This window comes from Capra hircus, chromosome 28 (assembly GCF_001704415.2).
Source record: "Capra hircus breed San Clemente chromosome 28, ASM170441v1, whole genome shotgun sequence".
Classification (NCBI taxonomy): Eukaryota; Metazoa; Chordata; class Mammalia; order Artiodactyla; family Bovidae; genus Capra; species Capra hircus.
In genome coordinates, this window is record NC_030835.1 from 10705226 (window position 1) to 10721761 (window position 16536).

General features: G+C 57.0%; 1 protein-coding gene across 4 annotated transcripts in view; it reads right to left on the reverse strand.

Moving 5' to 3' along the window:
* The window catches only part of ZMIZ1 (zinc finger MIZ-type containing 1), a 149376-nt gene continuing 134627 nt past the window's right edge, over positions 1788 to 16536 (reverse strand). For 3 of the 4 annotated variants that reach the window (XM_018042217.1, XM_018042216.1, XM_018042219.1), the window contains 8 exons: positions 15449 to 15554; positions 14408 to 14568; positions 12925 to 12992; positions 12553 to 12621; positions 11832 to 12076; positions 10617 to 10783; positions 7100 to 7357; positions 1788 to 5675 (listed from right to left, as the gene is read on the reverse strand). In XM_018042217.1, the coding sequence (XP_017897706.1) occupies positions 5568 to 5675; positions 7100 to 7357; positions 10617 to 10783; positions 11832 to 12076; positions 12553 to 12621; positions 12925 to 12992; positions 14408 to 14568; positions 15449 to 15554 (1182 nt within the window). In that variant the 3' untranslated portion in view covers positions 1788 to 5567. The remainder of the gene's footprint in view (positions 5676 to 7099; positions 7358 to 10616; positions 10784 to 11831; positions 12077 to 12552; positions 12622 to 12924; positions 12993 to 14407; positions 14569 to 15448; positions 15555 to 16536) is intronic. The other variant, XM_018042218.1, reaches the window with a different exon arrangement.

Here is a 16536-nt window from a genome sequence, read left to right on the forward strand (position 1 = left end):
AGAGGAAGCAGAGGGTAGAGAGCAGTATGGCAGGAGGCTGAGTTCCAAGCTGCTCTAAGTGAGGCCCTTCCTGGGATTTTCCCATTGGCTTCTCTCACTCTGGGCCCACGGAAGGAAGCAGTCTGTCTCAGGAGGAGTTAGAGGGGTGGGGTGGGTGGGTCTCCATGCAGCCTTGCTAGGCGGTCACCTGACTATATTAAACTGTATCCCTGGCTTCAGGCTCTGAAGCTAGAACAGCAGGAAGGTTTGCTTTTTATCTTAAAGTTAGGGGAGCATACTTCCCTGCCTCTCCCTCCCCACCCCCTGCCCACTTCCTGTCTTTAAGGCAATGGCATTTAAACTTTTTGTTTTTAACCACAACCCACAAGTAAGAATTAATTTTACAGCATGATTCAGCAGACACAGACACACAATTGCAACAAAATTTCATGATACAATCAGCACCCTTACTTTGTAAGGGTGCTCTTTGTATTTTCTATTTCATTCTCATCTATTTCTTTAAAAAGTGCTTGTCACAACCAACCAAAATGATTTCATGAGCCACTGACAGGGCCGTGGGAAACCTCTGCTCCAGGGCAGTGGGGAACTGGGGGGCCCTTTGGGAAGCTGTCGTCGATGCTACTCATCCCTCTTCCAGGAGTGTCGGTTCTCAGAGAAAACGCCTCTTGCCAGCAGAAGGCAGTGGCCGCAGGATTCCAGGTTTAATGTAAGCTCTCCTCCTCCCCTCCCCTTCCATCTCCCTCCAAGAAGAGAAGCTGGCCACCCTGGAGAAGTCCTGGAGGCAGGCGACTTCCTGGCCCCCAGTTCTCCACGGGCAGTTCTGTGCCTGATGACACCCTGCACACGTCCTCCTGGCTCACTCTGGCACACACACACCTGCTCACATGCAGATCTGTGCTCTCTCCTGACACACATTCCCCGCCCCCGCCATCCCCCCACGTGGACACATACACTCCAGGGGATATACTCTGGGGTGCCTTCCTTCTTTGGACTCAGCCTCACACTGTCTCTGTGGAGGGAAAGCCACAACAGCCAAATTCTAGTCTGTCCTATTTTCTGAGGCCAGAGCTGAGAGAAGAGGGGAGCTTTTCTGATGCTGGGCTCTGAGAATCAGATTCACTTCCCCGAAGTTCAGGAGGAGACACAGGAAGGGAAGCCAGTTGTGTGTCTGAGGCTGTAAGGACAGTTAATAGAAACAGGACCTGGGCAGTGTCTGTAGCAAAGAAGCTTATGTAAGTTGCAATCATGGGCAAGAGAAGACTCAAGGTCCCCCTTAAAGGGGAAGGGGGCGAGGGTGCTGAGAAGTGGGATGGCCAGAGAGAGGTGGTCAGAAGGACAGCAGCTGTCTTAACATGATGAGATTCCTGTTCCTAAGACCAGAGAATCCACCAGGGGCTTGCTATCAGAGCCCAGACAGCACTGCATAGCCTTTGAGTCACACTGGGTCTGAGTCCCAGAACCCCGTACAGGGCCTGGCACCATTCAGGGTCCCTTTCCTGCCAGCCAGGCCATCCCTTCACCAGGACCAGGGACCGCTGGAGACCCGGAGGTGAGACCGCTGGGCACTGCACATTCATATGGGCTAGGCTCCAGGTTCTCTGCAGGGACCCCTGCATCAGGGGCTCCTCCAACTTAGTACCTGACTGCACAGTTTCTGTTTGTTTTGCAGGGTGATCGGGCAGGGGTGGCAGTTGATAAAGCAAAACCAGCAAACACCCAAACCACTCCTTACCATTCACAAAATCGCTAGTTCGCCAAACCTTCGTTTTTGTCCATTTATTTAGAAAAAAGAAATTAACATGGGCAAATGAGATACCTCAGCGTGACAACAGAGCATAGAAATGTCTAGCAATAGTCAAATAATTTGATCTTTAAATACAAAATAACCACATGAACACCTAATATACAGGTTTCATCTGAATACATATTTATTAGATAAATATTAGAGGCTGTCACATCATCTAACTACATACAGGTTTGCAAGACTAGAAATCACAATTAGTTTTCTGACCAGTTTAAAGTATGAAATGATTGCATTGTACAGAGATGTACAAAGACGATGACGGTGGCTGTGGGGGTTACTTCAGGCTGCACGGTGGGTGTGTGTTCACGCGTGTCTGTGTCAATCACCTGCGATCATGATATCAAAAATTATACAAAGTATGAATTTGGTTACAATTTTCTTCTGAAATCCCCGTTTCTTTTCATTATTTCCATAGCACCCTAAAAATACACAGGTGGCAGGACGAGTACACTGAAGCTAAATAGTACATGTAGGTAAAATAAAAACAAGAACGGAACAAAAAATTCCTTTCCACACAGAGTCAGAGTATATTACATGGTGAGACAGATGCGGAGAGGGACCTCACAGACGCTAACAGACAGGATCTAGTTTTTTTCCACGTTAAGATGGAGTTCCAAGCCTTTTTGTTTTGTTCCGTAAAATAAAAACAATACACATTCCAAGGGAAATGAATGCATCTGTTAACATGTCTCTATTTCGCATTTACATATGTACACATGTCCCTTGAGTGGCTGCTGCCCGCGTCGCCCTGTCTGGTTGGGTGAGGCCGAGGGAGCAGACATGGAGCTCTCTGGGGGTTCAGGGCTTCCATTAGGGAGAAAGTATTAGTTCCTTAAAAAATAAAAATGGCTACAGGAATATGATCCATGGGTAAAGCTTCAAACCAAGAAGATGGGGTGATTGCTTGTACTTGGGCCTTCCCGCCTGCCTGCTGGCGCCCTGTCCATTCCGTGGAGTGGAGGCAGCAGTGTGCCTATGGCCTGGGTGGATGCTTGTCATGGAGAAGTGGCTTGCTGAGGCATCGTTTTTGCTGAGGTTACGTATGGCTCCAAGTAGTCATCTGGAAGGGTCAGGGAAGCATCTCCCCAGAGTTCAGAACCGCCCTTGCTTGGGGAAGCCGTCGTCACCTGACTGTGTCACCAACTAGGGCTCGTTCCAGCCCCAGACACCTTGATGCTCACCCCCCTACCCCCACCCCACCTACCCGGCTCCAAAATCGCTCTGGAAGAGTATGTGCCCAGAGCGTAGGATGCAGGCACCACAGGTCTGGAAAGCTCTTTGCTGAACTTGCTGGTGGAGGCTTGCTTGAGAGGGGACCCAGGAAATCCACCTCAGGGTGCTGAGCCCACGGCTTACTCAGAGACGGATGAGGGAGGTGCCCGGAGCCTGGGTTGTGGGCAGTAGATAGACCCTCTGTGCTAGAAAGCTGTGGGTAAGTTGGTGAGCAGAGTGGGGACACCCTGATAACAACAAGAACACACCCAGGCCTTTTTGAGACAGTCTTGCAAGGCAGGAAGCGGGAAATTCTAAGGAAGGCATCTATAGGTCTGTCTGGGGCGGGGCATCCCCAGATGGCCTGACACAGCTGGGGCTAAGGGTCACTGGTCGGAGACGGCCACATGTGTCCCCACCAGCCAACTGGGGATGGCTCCCAACAGCGGGTAGCCTGGTCTTCGTCTAACTCACGGTACAGCCACCCATGCTTTTTGTCCCTTCATCTGTACAAATGGCCCTGGTTGCTTTTTTGTTTTTGTTTGTTGTTTTTTTTTTTTAAAAAAAGGGACTCGGTCTTTGTCGTTGAGTCAAGGTATTTTAAAAACACCAGCAAAGGCTATAACCAGGTCATGAAAATGTTGAATATTATCAAAGACAATACTAAAATATTCACAAAGATATTTACAAAAGCAATTCTTAAAATAATTGATTTGCATACGGAACACCACGCTGTTTGAAAAAACCTCAACAACGGGACAAAGGAAAGGGGTGGGGGAGGGACGATGGCAGCTTTCCTACAGAAAACTCTGTGCCGGGCCGGCTGGTTCCGTGACCGGAAGTCAACTGCTGGGGCCAGCGTTCTGGTCAGATCCAGAGGAGTGCTGGGTGTCCCCCGGTCAACAGAGGGGGAGGCAGAGACTGAAAACATAGACAGTGAACGGGGGAGCGAGCGAAGGTCCCGGGCAGCAGCAGGGTAGGGGCACGACAAATTTACAGAGGAGATCCAAGCGACCCAACCGCCCAGCATCACAGGCCACGTGGCTCGGGGAGCACAGGGGAGCCTGGAAGAAAACGGACGCACAGAAAGCTACCCGGGGCACTCTGAGAGTGAGCAAGCGGTTGGCAGGACGGAGCAAAGCTCGGAGGGTAAACCAGAGGCTGCTTCTGCTGGAGCAGGAGTGTGGGGTAAGCTTGCAAGAGCAGAGGGACACGAAGTGAGGGAGAGGCTAGTGGCCAAGAGCTGGGGCTGAGACAGCCACAGAAACACCATGCGATGCTTGATTCTGGCACACACGGCGATGGGCTGTGCTGGAGCCCGGGCAGCCTGGAGCCCAGACCAGACTCACACACGGTGATGGGCTGCGCTGGAGCCCGGGGCAGCCTGGAGCACAGACCAGATGCACACATGGCGATGGGCTGCGCCGGAGCCCGGGTCAGCCTGGAGCACAGACCAGACAGACAGAGGAGCCGGAGAGCGAGCGATGCCCGGGGTTCCTGCTGCTGAGCCCTTGCATCCCCTGCCTTTCCACCGCCCACCCTGCCGTCCGGGCAGACACGGGCACTGGGGCAGAGGGACATGGGCGTTACAGTCTCAGAGGGGTGGGGGAGGGCAGCAGAGGAAGGAAGCAGAACACACGGGGAGAAATGGTTCGCTTGCTGTCCAAGTCCAACGTTCCTCTTCTCCAAGTAACTTCATAGCTTTGTCGCAGTCGTTTAAAAACCAGGAGAGGCTTGGAGCAAAACTGTAAGTTGCTGATTCTATTGGACTCCAACTTTGACTGGTGGCCCTCCCCGCTCCAACTAAGGGCACAATAATTTCAGCTGGGGTCTTTCTCTGCACCCCCGTCCCCCCAAGGCTGGGCCCTGGCCTGAGTCAGTGGTTCTAGGGCCATCCTGGCTTTGAGAGGCCCTGACTCCCTTTTGCCACCCGTCCCCGAGCAAGAGGGTGAGTGGCTCTCCCTCTCCCAAACACAGAATCTTGTCTTTTTTCTCTGCTTTCTGAGACTGTTCATAGGGTATCCTGGCTTAAGAGGTCTGGGGTCAAAGCGATAGCCTTGGCCCCTGAGAGTTCTCTTGCCCAGAGGTTTGTGCTTTTCTGTGGTGGGCGGTGGTGGTGGTGGTGGTGGGCAGGCTGTTCTCAATGCTGCCAGCTGCCGCTGCTGCTCCAAGGCTTGGGGCCGCCGGGGTCTGGGGGGCTTTCTGTCAGGGTCACAGTCACTTGGAGATGGCTCTGGGCCAGGAAGCAGGGAAGCTGGGTTACAGTTTAGAAACTGGAAGAATCTGGGGGGCACTGGAGGGTCGTCTGGAAGCCGCCATCAGCCTGTGCCCCTTCCCTGGGCTGTTGCCCCGTCTCGAGGGTCATCTTCAGGGCCTGCTCTGGGCGTGGGCTCCAGACCCACACTGCCTTCACAGCGCACCTTCCTGCCCCTTGGCTCTGAAGGCCGCAGAAGGGGCGGTCCGAGGGCTCGGGCTCCCAGCGGGGAAGTGTGGGGGGCAGGCGGGGAAGGAGGCCGAGTGGGGAGGGGTGGCCCCGATGCAGGGGTGGGCTTCAGTTGTTCTCAAAGAGAGACAGGAGGTCATCATTACTATTGCTCGGCAGGTCGGGGGGATCCAGGTATGAGAGGAGCTCGTCGGGGTTTGTGAGTTCTGGGAGGAGCTGGAAGAGAAGTACAAAAGCCCAGGTGAGGTGTCAGCTGAGGGCGCCAGCCCAAGGTGAGGAAGGCAGGGCACCCCCAGGCCTGTTCACTTGCCCTCAACCTGCCTCCTGGGGTCCTGGCCCAAACAGGGGAAACTAAGTGCTCGTGGTCCCCAGATACACTCAGGCCACCGTGCTGGTCTGGGGCACACCGTGCTCACTTCAAGTCTGGACAGTGGGGCCCTCAGCCCATCAGCTGGGAAGGCTCCTCAATGAACAGAGTGATCCTTACACTTGCCACAAGCAACTGGGGGTCACTTGGGCCTCCCAGCAAAACCAAGTGGCTTTGCACATAAGGCTGGGTGATCTCTTTGTATACCACCACCCATACCTCACCCAAGAACTCCTGGCTCCTTGCTGAGCCCGTGGCTGGCTGGCAGACCAACCCTACCCTCTCCTGTGAAGTCCTTGGAATCTTCTGATCTCACCGGGGGAACCCTCATCAATCTACAAGCACCTGCCCTGGCCTGGTCTGGGGAGGAGAGTCAGACAAGAACTCAAGATGGCCAAAAAGCCGAGTGAGCCCCATTCACTACAGAGATCAAGGGTGACTCCTGCTGGGGCTGGGGCGTGAGGGAAAGGAGTGATGGAGGAGAGGGCGGGCCTCCTGCCTAGGAATCTAGAGTCTAGGGATGAGGGATGGGAGGGGCAAGTGCTGTGTCTCTCTCCAGCAGCCCTGCCCAGCTACCCAGCACCCATCACCAGTGTCCCCTGCCCCACCTTCCAGGTCATTCAGTTCTCAACGTGGGGGGGGGGGGTGGGGGGGTGGTGATCCCTAAGTCTCAGCGTCCCACTTCCACCTCAGTCACCACCACCCCCACTGCGACCCGGGGCCTCTCACAGTGAGCGATGGAGCCAGCAGAAGCACAGGGCGTGGACGACACACAGACTAGAAACTGGAGACAGACATACACGAGCGACGCAGATGGACGGACCCTGTCCCTCCAGCCCCTCCCCTGCCGCGGGGCCAGAAAGTGTGGCAGACGCGGAGATGGCAAGCCGATGTGGGGGAAGGGGAAGGGCGGGGATGGGTGGGGACCCTCCTGGGCTGCCTCCAGGACCAGCCCAGAGGGACTCTACTATGGGGGCCTGGGCGAGGCGGGGCAAGGCTGGCCTGCGGGACTGTGGCCAAGGGGCTGGGGGGCGGGGCCAGCAGCGAGGGGGCGGGGACGCGGGGCCCTCGGAGGGGGCTGGCCCGCTGTGGGGTTCCCTGGTCCTGGAGCCAGGGGAGGCGGGTTGGCGGGGCCCACCCTCCGGCCGCCCACCCCTCCTCACAGCTATGCCTCCACCCCGGGCCTCAGGCCCTCAACACCCGCCCCTGCTCTCGGACAGGTCCCAGCGCCAGGCCTAGCCCCAGGCCAAGGCATGTGGTGACCCCAACTTACATCCAGCGAAGGCTCCGGCATGTCAGATGCTCCCTGCGCTCCGGCCTGACCCTCTAAGGCTGAGGAGGGATTAAAGGTCAGGTCGCTGTGTGGATGGTTGCCGGGAGCGGCCTGTGGCGGTTGCCGGGGAGGCTGGGAAGGAGGAGGAGGAGCCCCACTGTGATGTAATGGAGGCCCTGACTGGCTGCTGGGGTGTGGGACGTGCAAACCTTGTTGTATGGAGGGATGGGGCTGGTCAGAACTGCCAGCGTGTGGCATCTGTGGAGGAGGAGAGAGCAGGAAAAAGAGAGGTGAGGTGACGAGGTACGGCGACGAGACGCCTGGAGAAATGAAAACCAAACCAAACCAGGAAAATAACAAACCCGCAAAACAAAGCCACCCCTCTACAAAGCTGAATGCTTTTTTTTTTTCCTCTGCATAGAAACAAACAAACAAAAATCCTCCCCCCCGAAACCGCCCGTCAGGGAGGCTGAGGCCACGTGGGGCCGGGAGGGAGGCGGCCAAGGGCTCTGAGATGAGCGGAGACACTGAGATCTCGGGGTCCAGGCAGGCCCCTGGGAGTCCCTCTGCCTCCCTGGCCCGGACACCAGCACAATGAACAACAGCAAGGGCAGGATGGAGAAGCGAAATGGGCATGTTTCCAGGGGACAGGGAGGCGGGCAGGAGCGCTGCTGGCGGCGTGCTGCAGGCCCGAGCTGGGCTGGCGGAGAGCGGACATGGACGACAGCATGGGCGGGCGTGCAGCTCGGGGAGGGTCTCTGCGCCCCACATGGGCCCTGGGCCAGGGCTGGCAGCCAGGAAAAGGGGCACCTGGGCCTCCACGGCATGCTTCTCTCATAGACAACCTAAGGGCCCACACCCCACCCCATGTGCACAGGGGCTGTGGGTGGGCAGGGGACACAGGAGTGAGTGAGTGAGAGTTACACTTCCCCTGTCGGCCTCAAGCAGTCCTGCCTTCAGAGCTCAGATCTCAGAGTGAAAGGTCCAGGTCCTGGCCCCATTTCCAGCATTCCCCAAGTGACCCCCACCCCAGCTACGCCCCTCACACTCTGCTAGTGCAGGGAGCTCCCTGACCGGCCAGGCTGCTCACTCGGAATGGGCAGCCAGGCGGCCACTTGTCTCTGTGGTCTTTCGTTACCGTCCTCCCCGCCCCGTCTTCTGGGCCACACAGAAACACTGACACTTCCTTCGTGGGTTTGCAAACTGCAGCCACACCGTCCCGATCTCCAGAGAACCCAGTTCCTCTTCCTGTTTCTCCTAAAAGTCGTTTCCCGGGCCTTGCTGTGGGCCAGCCTCTGCCCACAGTTCAGGTGGCCCCCTGCAAGCACCGCCCCTACAGCCTGGAGCCCTGAGAACAGGCGATGTCCACCTGACCTTAAGGATGGTGACCCTGGGGGAACATGTGTGGGATGCAAATGAAGTAAGAAGGACCAGGAGGGGCTGGAGGGACGGCCACCACGGCTGTCAGTGTGAGGCCAGCCTGTGACTCCTCCCCACGCCTGCAGTGCTCCACGGTGCCTGCTCTGGGAAGCAGGGGGCAGGAGAGGGCTCCACACACCTGGAGACCAGCCCCAGACAGACAGCCCCCTGCATCTGCTGACACAGCTGCCCTCCTTGGCCCTGACATCTTGCTAGAATTATCTCGGCGCCTAGAGGGGCGGGTGCTCCCTGGGGCTGCTGACACACCCGTCAACATCCCACTTGGCACAGGAGAGCCCTTGGGTGAACGAGCGCCTGCTTGTGGCCCTCCCACTGCGCACTGTGAATCCTTCTGGCCTCGCGCTCAGCAGGGTGAGGCTGCTCTGGCTGGGCAGATGTTGGGGGTTGGTCGCAATTGCACCCCACTACCTTGTACATCTGTACTTCTGGGTCTAGTCACCATCTAACATAAGCCCAGAAATGGGCGAGGACGGTGCATATTTGAGAAGCATCCTGGGGGGCTGTGAAGTCAACTCACAGGCTTAGGTCCCTCTGCAAAGACCCCAGGCAGCAGAACTGACAAGGTGGTAGAGAGACTTGTTGGAAAGGGGAAGGAAACACTGCCCCCACTGCCATGTTCGAGTGTTGGGAACTGTGAGGACTCAGAAGGTGCCATGTGAATATGGGGTCAGGGGATGATCTGGGCGACTCCTGGTAATGTAATGCTGAGATCCTGGGGAGCAGGGCCAGGGAAGGGGGCCAGGAGAAAGGCTCCCAGAAATCAGAAGCCCCACAGGGCAAAAAGTAACTTACAAAAACACGGCCAAAGGCCTGTGAAAGCAGTTATTTCTGATGTGGCATTCTGGGTTCCTGTGGGCAAGTTGCTACAGTGCCCCTTACTCAGAGTCCTTCTGGTTAATAGTCGATCCTGCTGAGAATTAGTGGCTCTGGTGTACAGGACAATCTCCTGGCCCAGTGGCAGAGCCAATTCCATGTCGAGTGCGGGGAACACAGTGCAATCCAGAAGCCCCTTCCTTCGAGGCCACACCGTGAGAATGGAGAGCTTGGAGAGGTGCCTTCGGGTGCAGGTCCAACCCCACCGCTGGGCATTGACGAGACCCCCTGGCCCCTTCTCTCTGGCAGCTGTGACCCAGGACCTACTGCCAGGCCCTCTGTGACTGCCCCTTGGCTAAGATGAGAGACACAAAGAATAATCGAGGCCTCAGTCTTCAGCCCCTGGGCCTCAGCTTTCCCAAAACACCAACTGTGTTTCCTCCATCCAGGCACCACCAGAACATCTGCTCCTTGAGCACGAGGCCTGCATGTCTTGCTTGCAACTGATACAAGGCACAGCCGGGAGGTCAAACTCAGAAAATGCCCACTAGGCCAAGTGGGATCATCCAGCGCTGCCTAGATGAGGACCTGGGGGGTGGTCAGACCTACCACCATTGCTCTTGGGGCCACAGGAAGAGAAGGGACGGCACAGGGCACCTCGCCCAAAGGGGCTTTCTCAGCGACAGAGTGTGTTAATATGTGAAACAGGATGAGAAGTGAATCCTCTTGGGATAAGTAGATGTCCTCATGTTTCTTTTTGCAGAAGGAGGTGATCAGACTCTCAGGGGGTAAAGTGCTTGGGTTTGGGACAAAATTCTAGATGGCTGGATGGAGCTATGATAAGTCAGTGTAAGAGTGTGTGTAAGAGGGGACGGCGTGTGTGTGCGCGCGCGTGTGTAGGATGTGTGCCATGTGTGTGGCAGTGTGTGGGCCTGCGTGCGGGGTGTGTGCAGGCCTCCGCATGTGTGCACGTGTATGCAGTATGTATGTGCGGGTAAGAGCCTGAAGCTTCCCCCATCTGAGAACCTGATGTCCTGGGTGAAACAGCCAAATCCAGGGGTGCTGTGAGCCATGACCCAGCCTCGGTTAGGCCCCCCACTCCCTCCTGAGTCCCCAGACTTAACTCTCCGCCCTCCTCTTTGCCTGGGAGGGAACCAGGCAAACATCAGAAAGGTCCAGGGGAGCCCTCTGTCCCAAACAGCCCCACACTGGGGCTGGGGGCACCGGGGAGGTGGAGGGTCATGGGCGAGGAACAGGTACTCACAGTCTCCTGCATGGGGTGACTGAGGGGCTTCTCGAGGGTGGCCATGTTGTTGGGCATGTCCGGGGGGTGGGAGAGCTGGGGGGGCCCGTGCATGAAGTCATTCATGGACGTCCCACCGGGGTTCCCGTGGGGGAAGTCAAAGTTGCCATGGCCTTGATAGTTGTTTCCTGGGGATGGAACCAGATGGGGAGGGGTGTCATCAGAAGGAAAATGCCACCCCCAACCCCCTGCCCAGGGACTCAGAGTGTGGAAACGAAGAACTCAGGCCTAACCCCCTGCAAGGCTAGGGTCAGCTCCGGCAGCTCAGACCTCCATGCCTGCCCTTCATCACTGGGACGACCCAGGCCCAGAGCAGGTGGCCAAAATCTGCCCCGTAAACAAAGGAAGCTGTTTTAGATTTGAGAGTCCACCCTGAGAAGTCAGCCGTCTGGCCCCCAAGCCGCTGCTCCCTTCACCATGTGGTGGTGGCGAGAGCTCAGAGGATCAGCACGCTGGAAAGCTGGGCCCCTCGGTATGCTGTGGGACTCTGGCTAGGTGGGCTAACGTCTCTGGAAATCTGATCATTCTGGAGCCCCGGGGACCTAAAGGCAGGGATTCCGTGGGGTGCTGCCATCCCCAGACTTCTGGGGGGCAGGGATGGTGTTCTCTGGGAACCGAGAGCAGTGCAGTACAGCTGGGTCTGGGTGGCAGAGAGTGAGGGACAGGCGGCTGAAGGCTGGTGCTCCAGGCCCCTGGACTCTTGTCTCTCAGAGGGTGGGAGAGTTGCAGGGACAGGGCCAATGCGTAGACCATCAGAAGGAAACACAGGGGGCCTGGGGAAGGGCCAGAACTCCAGGGGCAGGTGGTGGCAGCGTCTCAAGCAAAGGGGCTCGGAAGCCCCTGAGATCGGCAGCTGCTGGCCTGGGAGCTCCAGGAGTTAGGAGAGGAGGCTGAGCAGGGTGGGGTGCGAGGGGCAGGAGGCTGGCTCACGGCTTAGTGTCTCACGCAGGCCTTCCCAACTGGGTACCAACCTGCAGGGCTGGACGGAACCAAGCAGCGGGACGGAAAAGGAAGGATGGCACTGCACCCCAAGGCCAGCAGTGGGGTGTTGTTTTTTGAGGGGTGAGTTATCTCTGCCTCTTCACACCATAGCTTCCCTGCACCTGCCACCATCACCCCAGAAACCCTGGGCCCCCGCCACAGCTTCTCCCTCCCTTTTCATCAGCCGTCGCCCACCTTGGCTGCTGTAGTCGTTGGAGTTGGCGCTCCCGGGCGGAGGCGGGAGTGGATAGGGGGACGGGCCAGGGCCCAGGGCGGCGATCATCTCCATGACGTTGGGCATGATCATCTGGCTGGGGCTCATGGTCTTGAACCTCTTGGAGGGGATGCCATCAGGGTCATCTTTAATGTGTAGGTCTGACTTGATGGGCACTGGCCGCCAGCTGCATGTGGGGTCAATGGTGACCTCTTCAAACTCGGAGCTGGGGGAACAAAGGGGCAGAGCTGGGGTCCTGGGTACCAGGTTGTAGACACAAGAGCCTTCAGCTTGAAGAGACATTGTGATGCTCTCATCCAGGCTCGCCCTGCCCCCATTCCCATCACACTCGGCCTACATCAGAGGTATGGGAGACTTTTACATCTTTGGAGAGAAGGGGAGACTGAGGCTAGGAAAAGCAAGTGGCTATGTGGCTGGCCCCAAAGCCTGCACTCACGGCACGGCCGCCACCGCAGGCCCCGTCAGCTTCCTGCTCTGAGCATGGTCCTTTCTGGAAAGTTCATCTGCCCCCAGGTAGACAAGTCCTTAAAGTTGCAGAGAGGTGAGGGATGTGGGAAAATGGTCTGCCGGCCCAGTGGGGGATAAATTATCAGGGGCAACCATGTATGCTCACCTCATGCCATCAGGGCCCGCATTCTTGCTGCCCCCCCACTCCTTCCCCACATGGAGAGGCCTACTTACTGTTGGATGGCATTCAAGATGCCCCACATATACTGATCCACCTCCAGGCCCTCCAGCAGAGCGGTTTTACTGGAAAAGAAGAGAGGCAGGGCTTGGCCTTGGCTCCTGGACCCTAAGGGGTGGAGACACAGCTCGCTCCTCCTCACTGTGTCCAAGAGACTCAGCCCCTGCCACTGGTTACTACTGGGGCACCAACAGGAGGGGGCAGCCTTGCGACAGCTTGGTACAAGGGGACTATGCGCTGCCCCTGTGATCTGAGCCCCTCTGCTATGCATTTAGGGCAGGTGGGAGGTGGCTAAACCCCATAGAACAGGCCCCAAGCTCCTCCCACAGCCAGGTGAGTGTGCTTATGCTGAGGCAGGTGTCACTTACTTGCACACAGGACACCTCCAGGTCCCTCTCTCGCAGTTCAGCTGCAGGTATGACTCCAAGTCAAAGCACTGTAGAGGCCGAGAGACAAAGACCGATGAGCCCAGGGCCCTCAGAAACCACTTACAGGCAACCTGAACTGCCTCTGGGACCCTCATGAAGATGTCCCACCAGGGACGGAGACAGGTGATGGAGAGACCCAGGGCTGGGGTGCTGGGTGGAGTGATGTTGCCTATTTTCTGCTGTGCATACAGCCTAAGGGCCACGCCCTGCAACGCTGTGCCCAGCCCTCCTCATACCAGCCCTGTGCACCAGATGACCCTCGGCCTCCGAGCAGCCTTCCAGTTCCCCTGCAGCCGCCCCTCACCAATCCTGCCACTCTCACTGGCCAAGCCCACGCGTGGAGGACACGCTCCATCTGGTTCATCAGCATGTATGAGACAAATTAGGCAACCAGACATCCCCTGCCCCCGTTTTCCCAGGGAAGGAGCTTTTGATGGAGGGGGCTCCTGACCCACTCTGAAGCCCTTGGGGCCTGTTGTGACAGGGTGGGGGCTGAGGGTGTGGCTGGCCTGGCCCCAGGGTAGCCCCCACCCAATGCATCTCACCCACTAGGGCTGCCTGTGTTTAGCCACTCAACCTGTGACCAGGCACTCAACCCACAGCCACTTCCTGAGCGTGTGCTCAGGGCAAGGCCTCAAGACGAGCCGGGCAGACATGCCCCTGCTCTCAGGCTCATATCAGCATGGTGGCCCAAAGGGCAGTATTTCCAGCTGGCTTATGACATCTGCCAGGGCTAGGACTGTCTAAATCCAGTTCTGGAGCCCTCTGGGGCTCCAGAAGAGGTCTCTATAATTCTTGCTGGCTCCTTCTGAGAGAGGAAACAAAAAGAAGTGAGAGGCTAGCTCACCCATTTGTAGACATCATGATGACTGTCATTGTCTGTCATATCCAAAGAGTTCTATAAGTTGGGCAAGGAAACTGTCCCCACGGCCCAGAGGAGGTACTGAGGCTTAGAGGGGACGAACGAATTTCTACAATGGTGCATAACCAATGAAGCCTGAATTCCAAATCCCCAGCACTCTCATTTTGGGGGTGGGGGCTCCATCCTCTTTATTTCTAACCTTGTTACTACTCCATCCTCTGAAATGTTCATGTCTCTTGGTTCATAGGGAAGAAGCAGGTCCCACCAGTGAGGTTTACATCCATCCTAACTGCTCAATAAAATCTCACGAGACTTCCTCAAAGCCAGAGAAGTTAAGTCCTGACACTTCAACAGCTCATTGACGATACCTAAACCAGATGGACCTAGCTCTGAGTACACAGAGAAGTTGCTTGAAGGATAAATGATGTCAGGAGTGAGTGAGTGAAATCAGCTGCTGATGGCCACGGCATCCTTCCAGGGTTGGAGACAGCCCTGCTGCCCTGTGCCTACCCCGTCGCCATCCCAGCCAGATTCCAGAAGGCTCCTCCCAGGACTGCTCACCTGGACATGCTTGCAATCGTGGCCTCGAGCAGGCAGCTGGATGCGCCGGAATGTGATGGGGCACTTCAGAGATACCTTGATGGCTGTCTGCTCCACGCCATCCTCCCCATTGAGGGTCGTGTTGCCCGATGAGGCCGCCACACTGCTGAAATTCCGCTTGACTGCAGGGTGGAGGCAGAAGTGGATAAGAAGGGCAAGGCTGTCCTGCACTTCCCCCACTCCCTCAAGTGGCTGATGCACACCCATAACACTGGGAAGTCTCATAAATAGGTGCAGGGCACCTAGGCCTGGGTGAAAGTGAGATCGGCAAGCTGGGGGCCCTGGGATGCCCAATACTCTGGAATGACACTCTTCAGGAGAAAAGTGTGAAGTGTCCCTGGAGGTGGCCATGTCGTCAGCCCCCCAGCCTCTGCAGTTCGTGCCCTGTGTCTTCACTAGGAAGGCAGGGCTTTCTGCAAAGCCTGCAAAAACAGTCTGGCACCTCACTGATTTTCTGGGTCAGTGGGAGAGCCCCACAGGCACTTCTGCACTTAGTTCCGCAAGGGTGGAAATGGCCTGGCAGGATTCTAGGGCTCAGCATACAAAGGGGCACATTTGAAGGGAGTGTAGGAGCACACTTCCCGCTTCCTGCATGGTGCCCCCAGCCCAAGGGTCTGCACCTGGGACTCGGAGCCAAGTCCCTCCCTCTCAAGTTAGGCCTGGGCTGTTGAGGTAAGGAGTCCAGTCTGCAATTGACCTCTGTGCTTCCCCCGCAACCAAGAACCCTCTTCTCCAGTTCCTCCCATCCTTCCAGGTGATCACCTTCAGGGAGCCCGTCCGGACAACCTACACCATGGTATCTTGGTTTAACCTGCCTCATATCCTGTGATAACAGAACTGTGTACTCCTCTGACTGTCCCACAGCCCCAGAGGAGGGGCTCTGGAGGGGAAGGGGAAGGGACTGGTGCCAGGGCCCCTCCTCAGGGCCCAGTGCTGTCAGGCTCGAGGGACAGTGCCTGTGGAGAGACGGGGGTCTGGTTCCAGCCCTGAAGCCCCACTCACTTTTTGTGATACAGTGCTCCGCAGGCAGGAGTCGCTTCTTGAGGAGGCCTTGCAGCACGGAGCGCACAGAGGGCCGGTGGACCAGCTGCAGCACAAAGAGGTGGGACTGCCAAGAAAAAGCAGAGACTCGGACCCTGCCATGTGGCCCCCACACCATGCCCCAGAGGCTAAACACAGCAAAGGGCCCCACATCCACAGTGATGCCCTGCTAGGAGAGGGTCCTGGGGCCCTGCTAGCAGAGGGTCCTGGGGCCCTGCTAGCAGAGGGTCCTGGGACCTGGGAGAGCCCGAAAGGACCAGGATGTGTCTTGGGACCTGTGAGCTGGGGACCCAGAGAGGGGTCACTCCCCAGGGACAGTGGGTCTCCACCAAAGCTGAGTCTGATGCTCAAATAGCAACACCCCCTGCTCCCCCCTCCCTGAAGGAGGTCACAGGACACAAGGCATCAGGATGGGAGCGAAACACTTCCTACCCTTGCACCCTGCTGTTTCCCCATCATGCCTACTCCACCCTTCCTGCCGGAGGATGTTGTCTTGTCTTCACTCCTCCAGGAGGCCTTCCAGGACTGCTCTCTCCAACAAGCCCCCACAAGCTCCTCACTCTGACAGCATCCCTAGTCCTGTGACCCCTATCTCTGGGTGGTCTTGAAGCCCCAACCCTCATGAGGGCTGGATCAGAGCTCTTCTCTCTCCTCCAGGGAGGCCAGCAGGCGGGGGCAGGTAAACTGCAAATTCCCAAGCAAGCACTAAGTGCCAGACCCTGATCCTGGGGGAGAGAAGCATGGCTCAGATGTGGTCCCGGATCAGTGAGTCACAGGTCAGGAGACACACACACACAGACACACACAGACACACAGACACACACAGACAGACACACACAGGCAGACACACACAGAGACACACACAGAGACACACACAGAGACACACACAGACACACACACGCAGACACACACACACACAGACACACAGACAGACACACACAGACTCACACAGACACACACACAGACACATAGACACACACACACACACACACACACACACACACACACACACACACACACACACACACACACAGAGCTCTGAGCTAGCA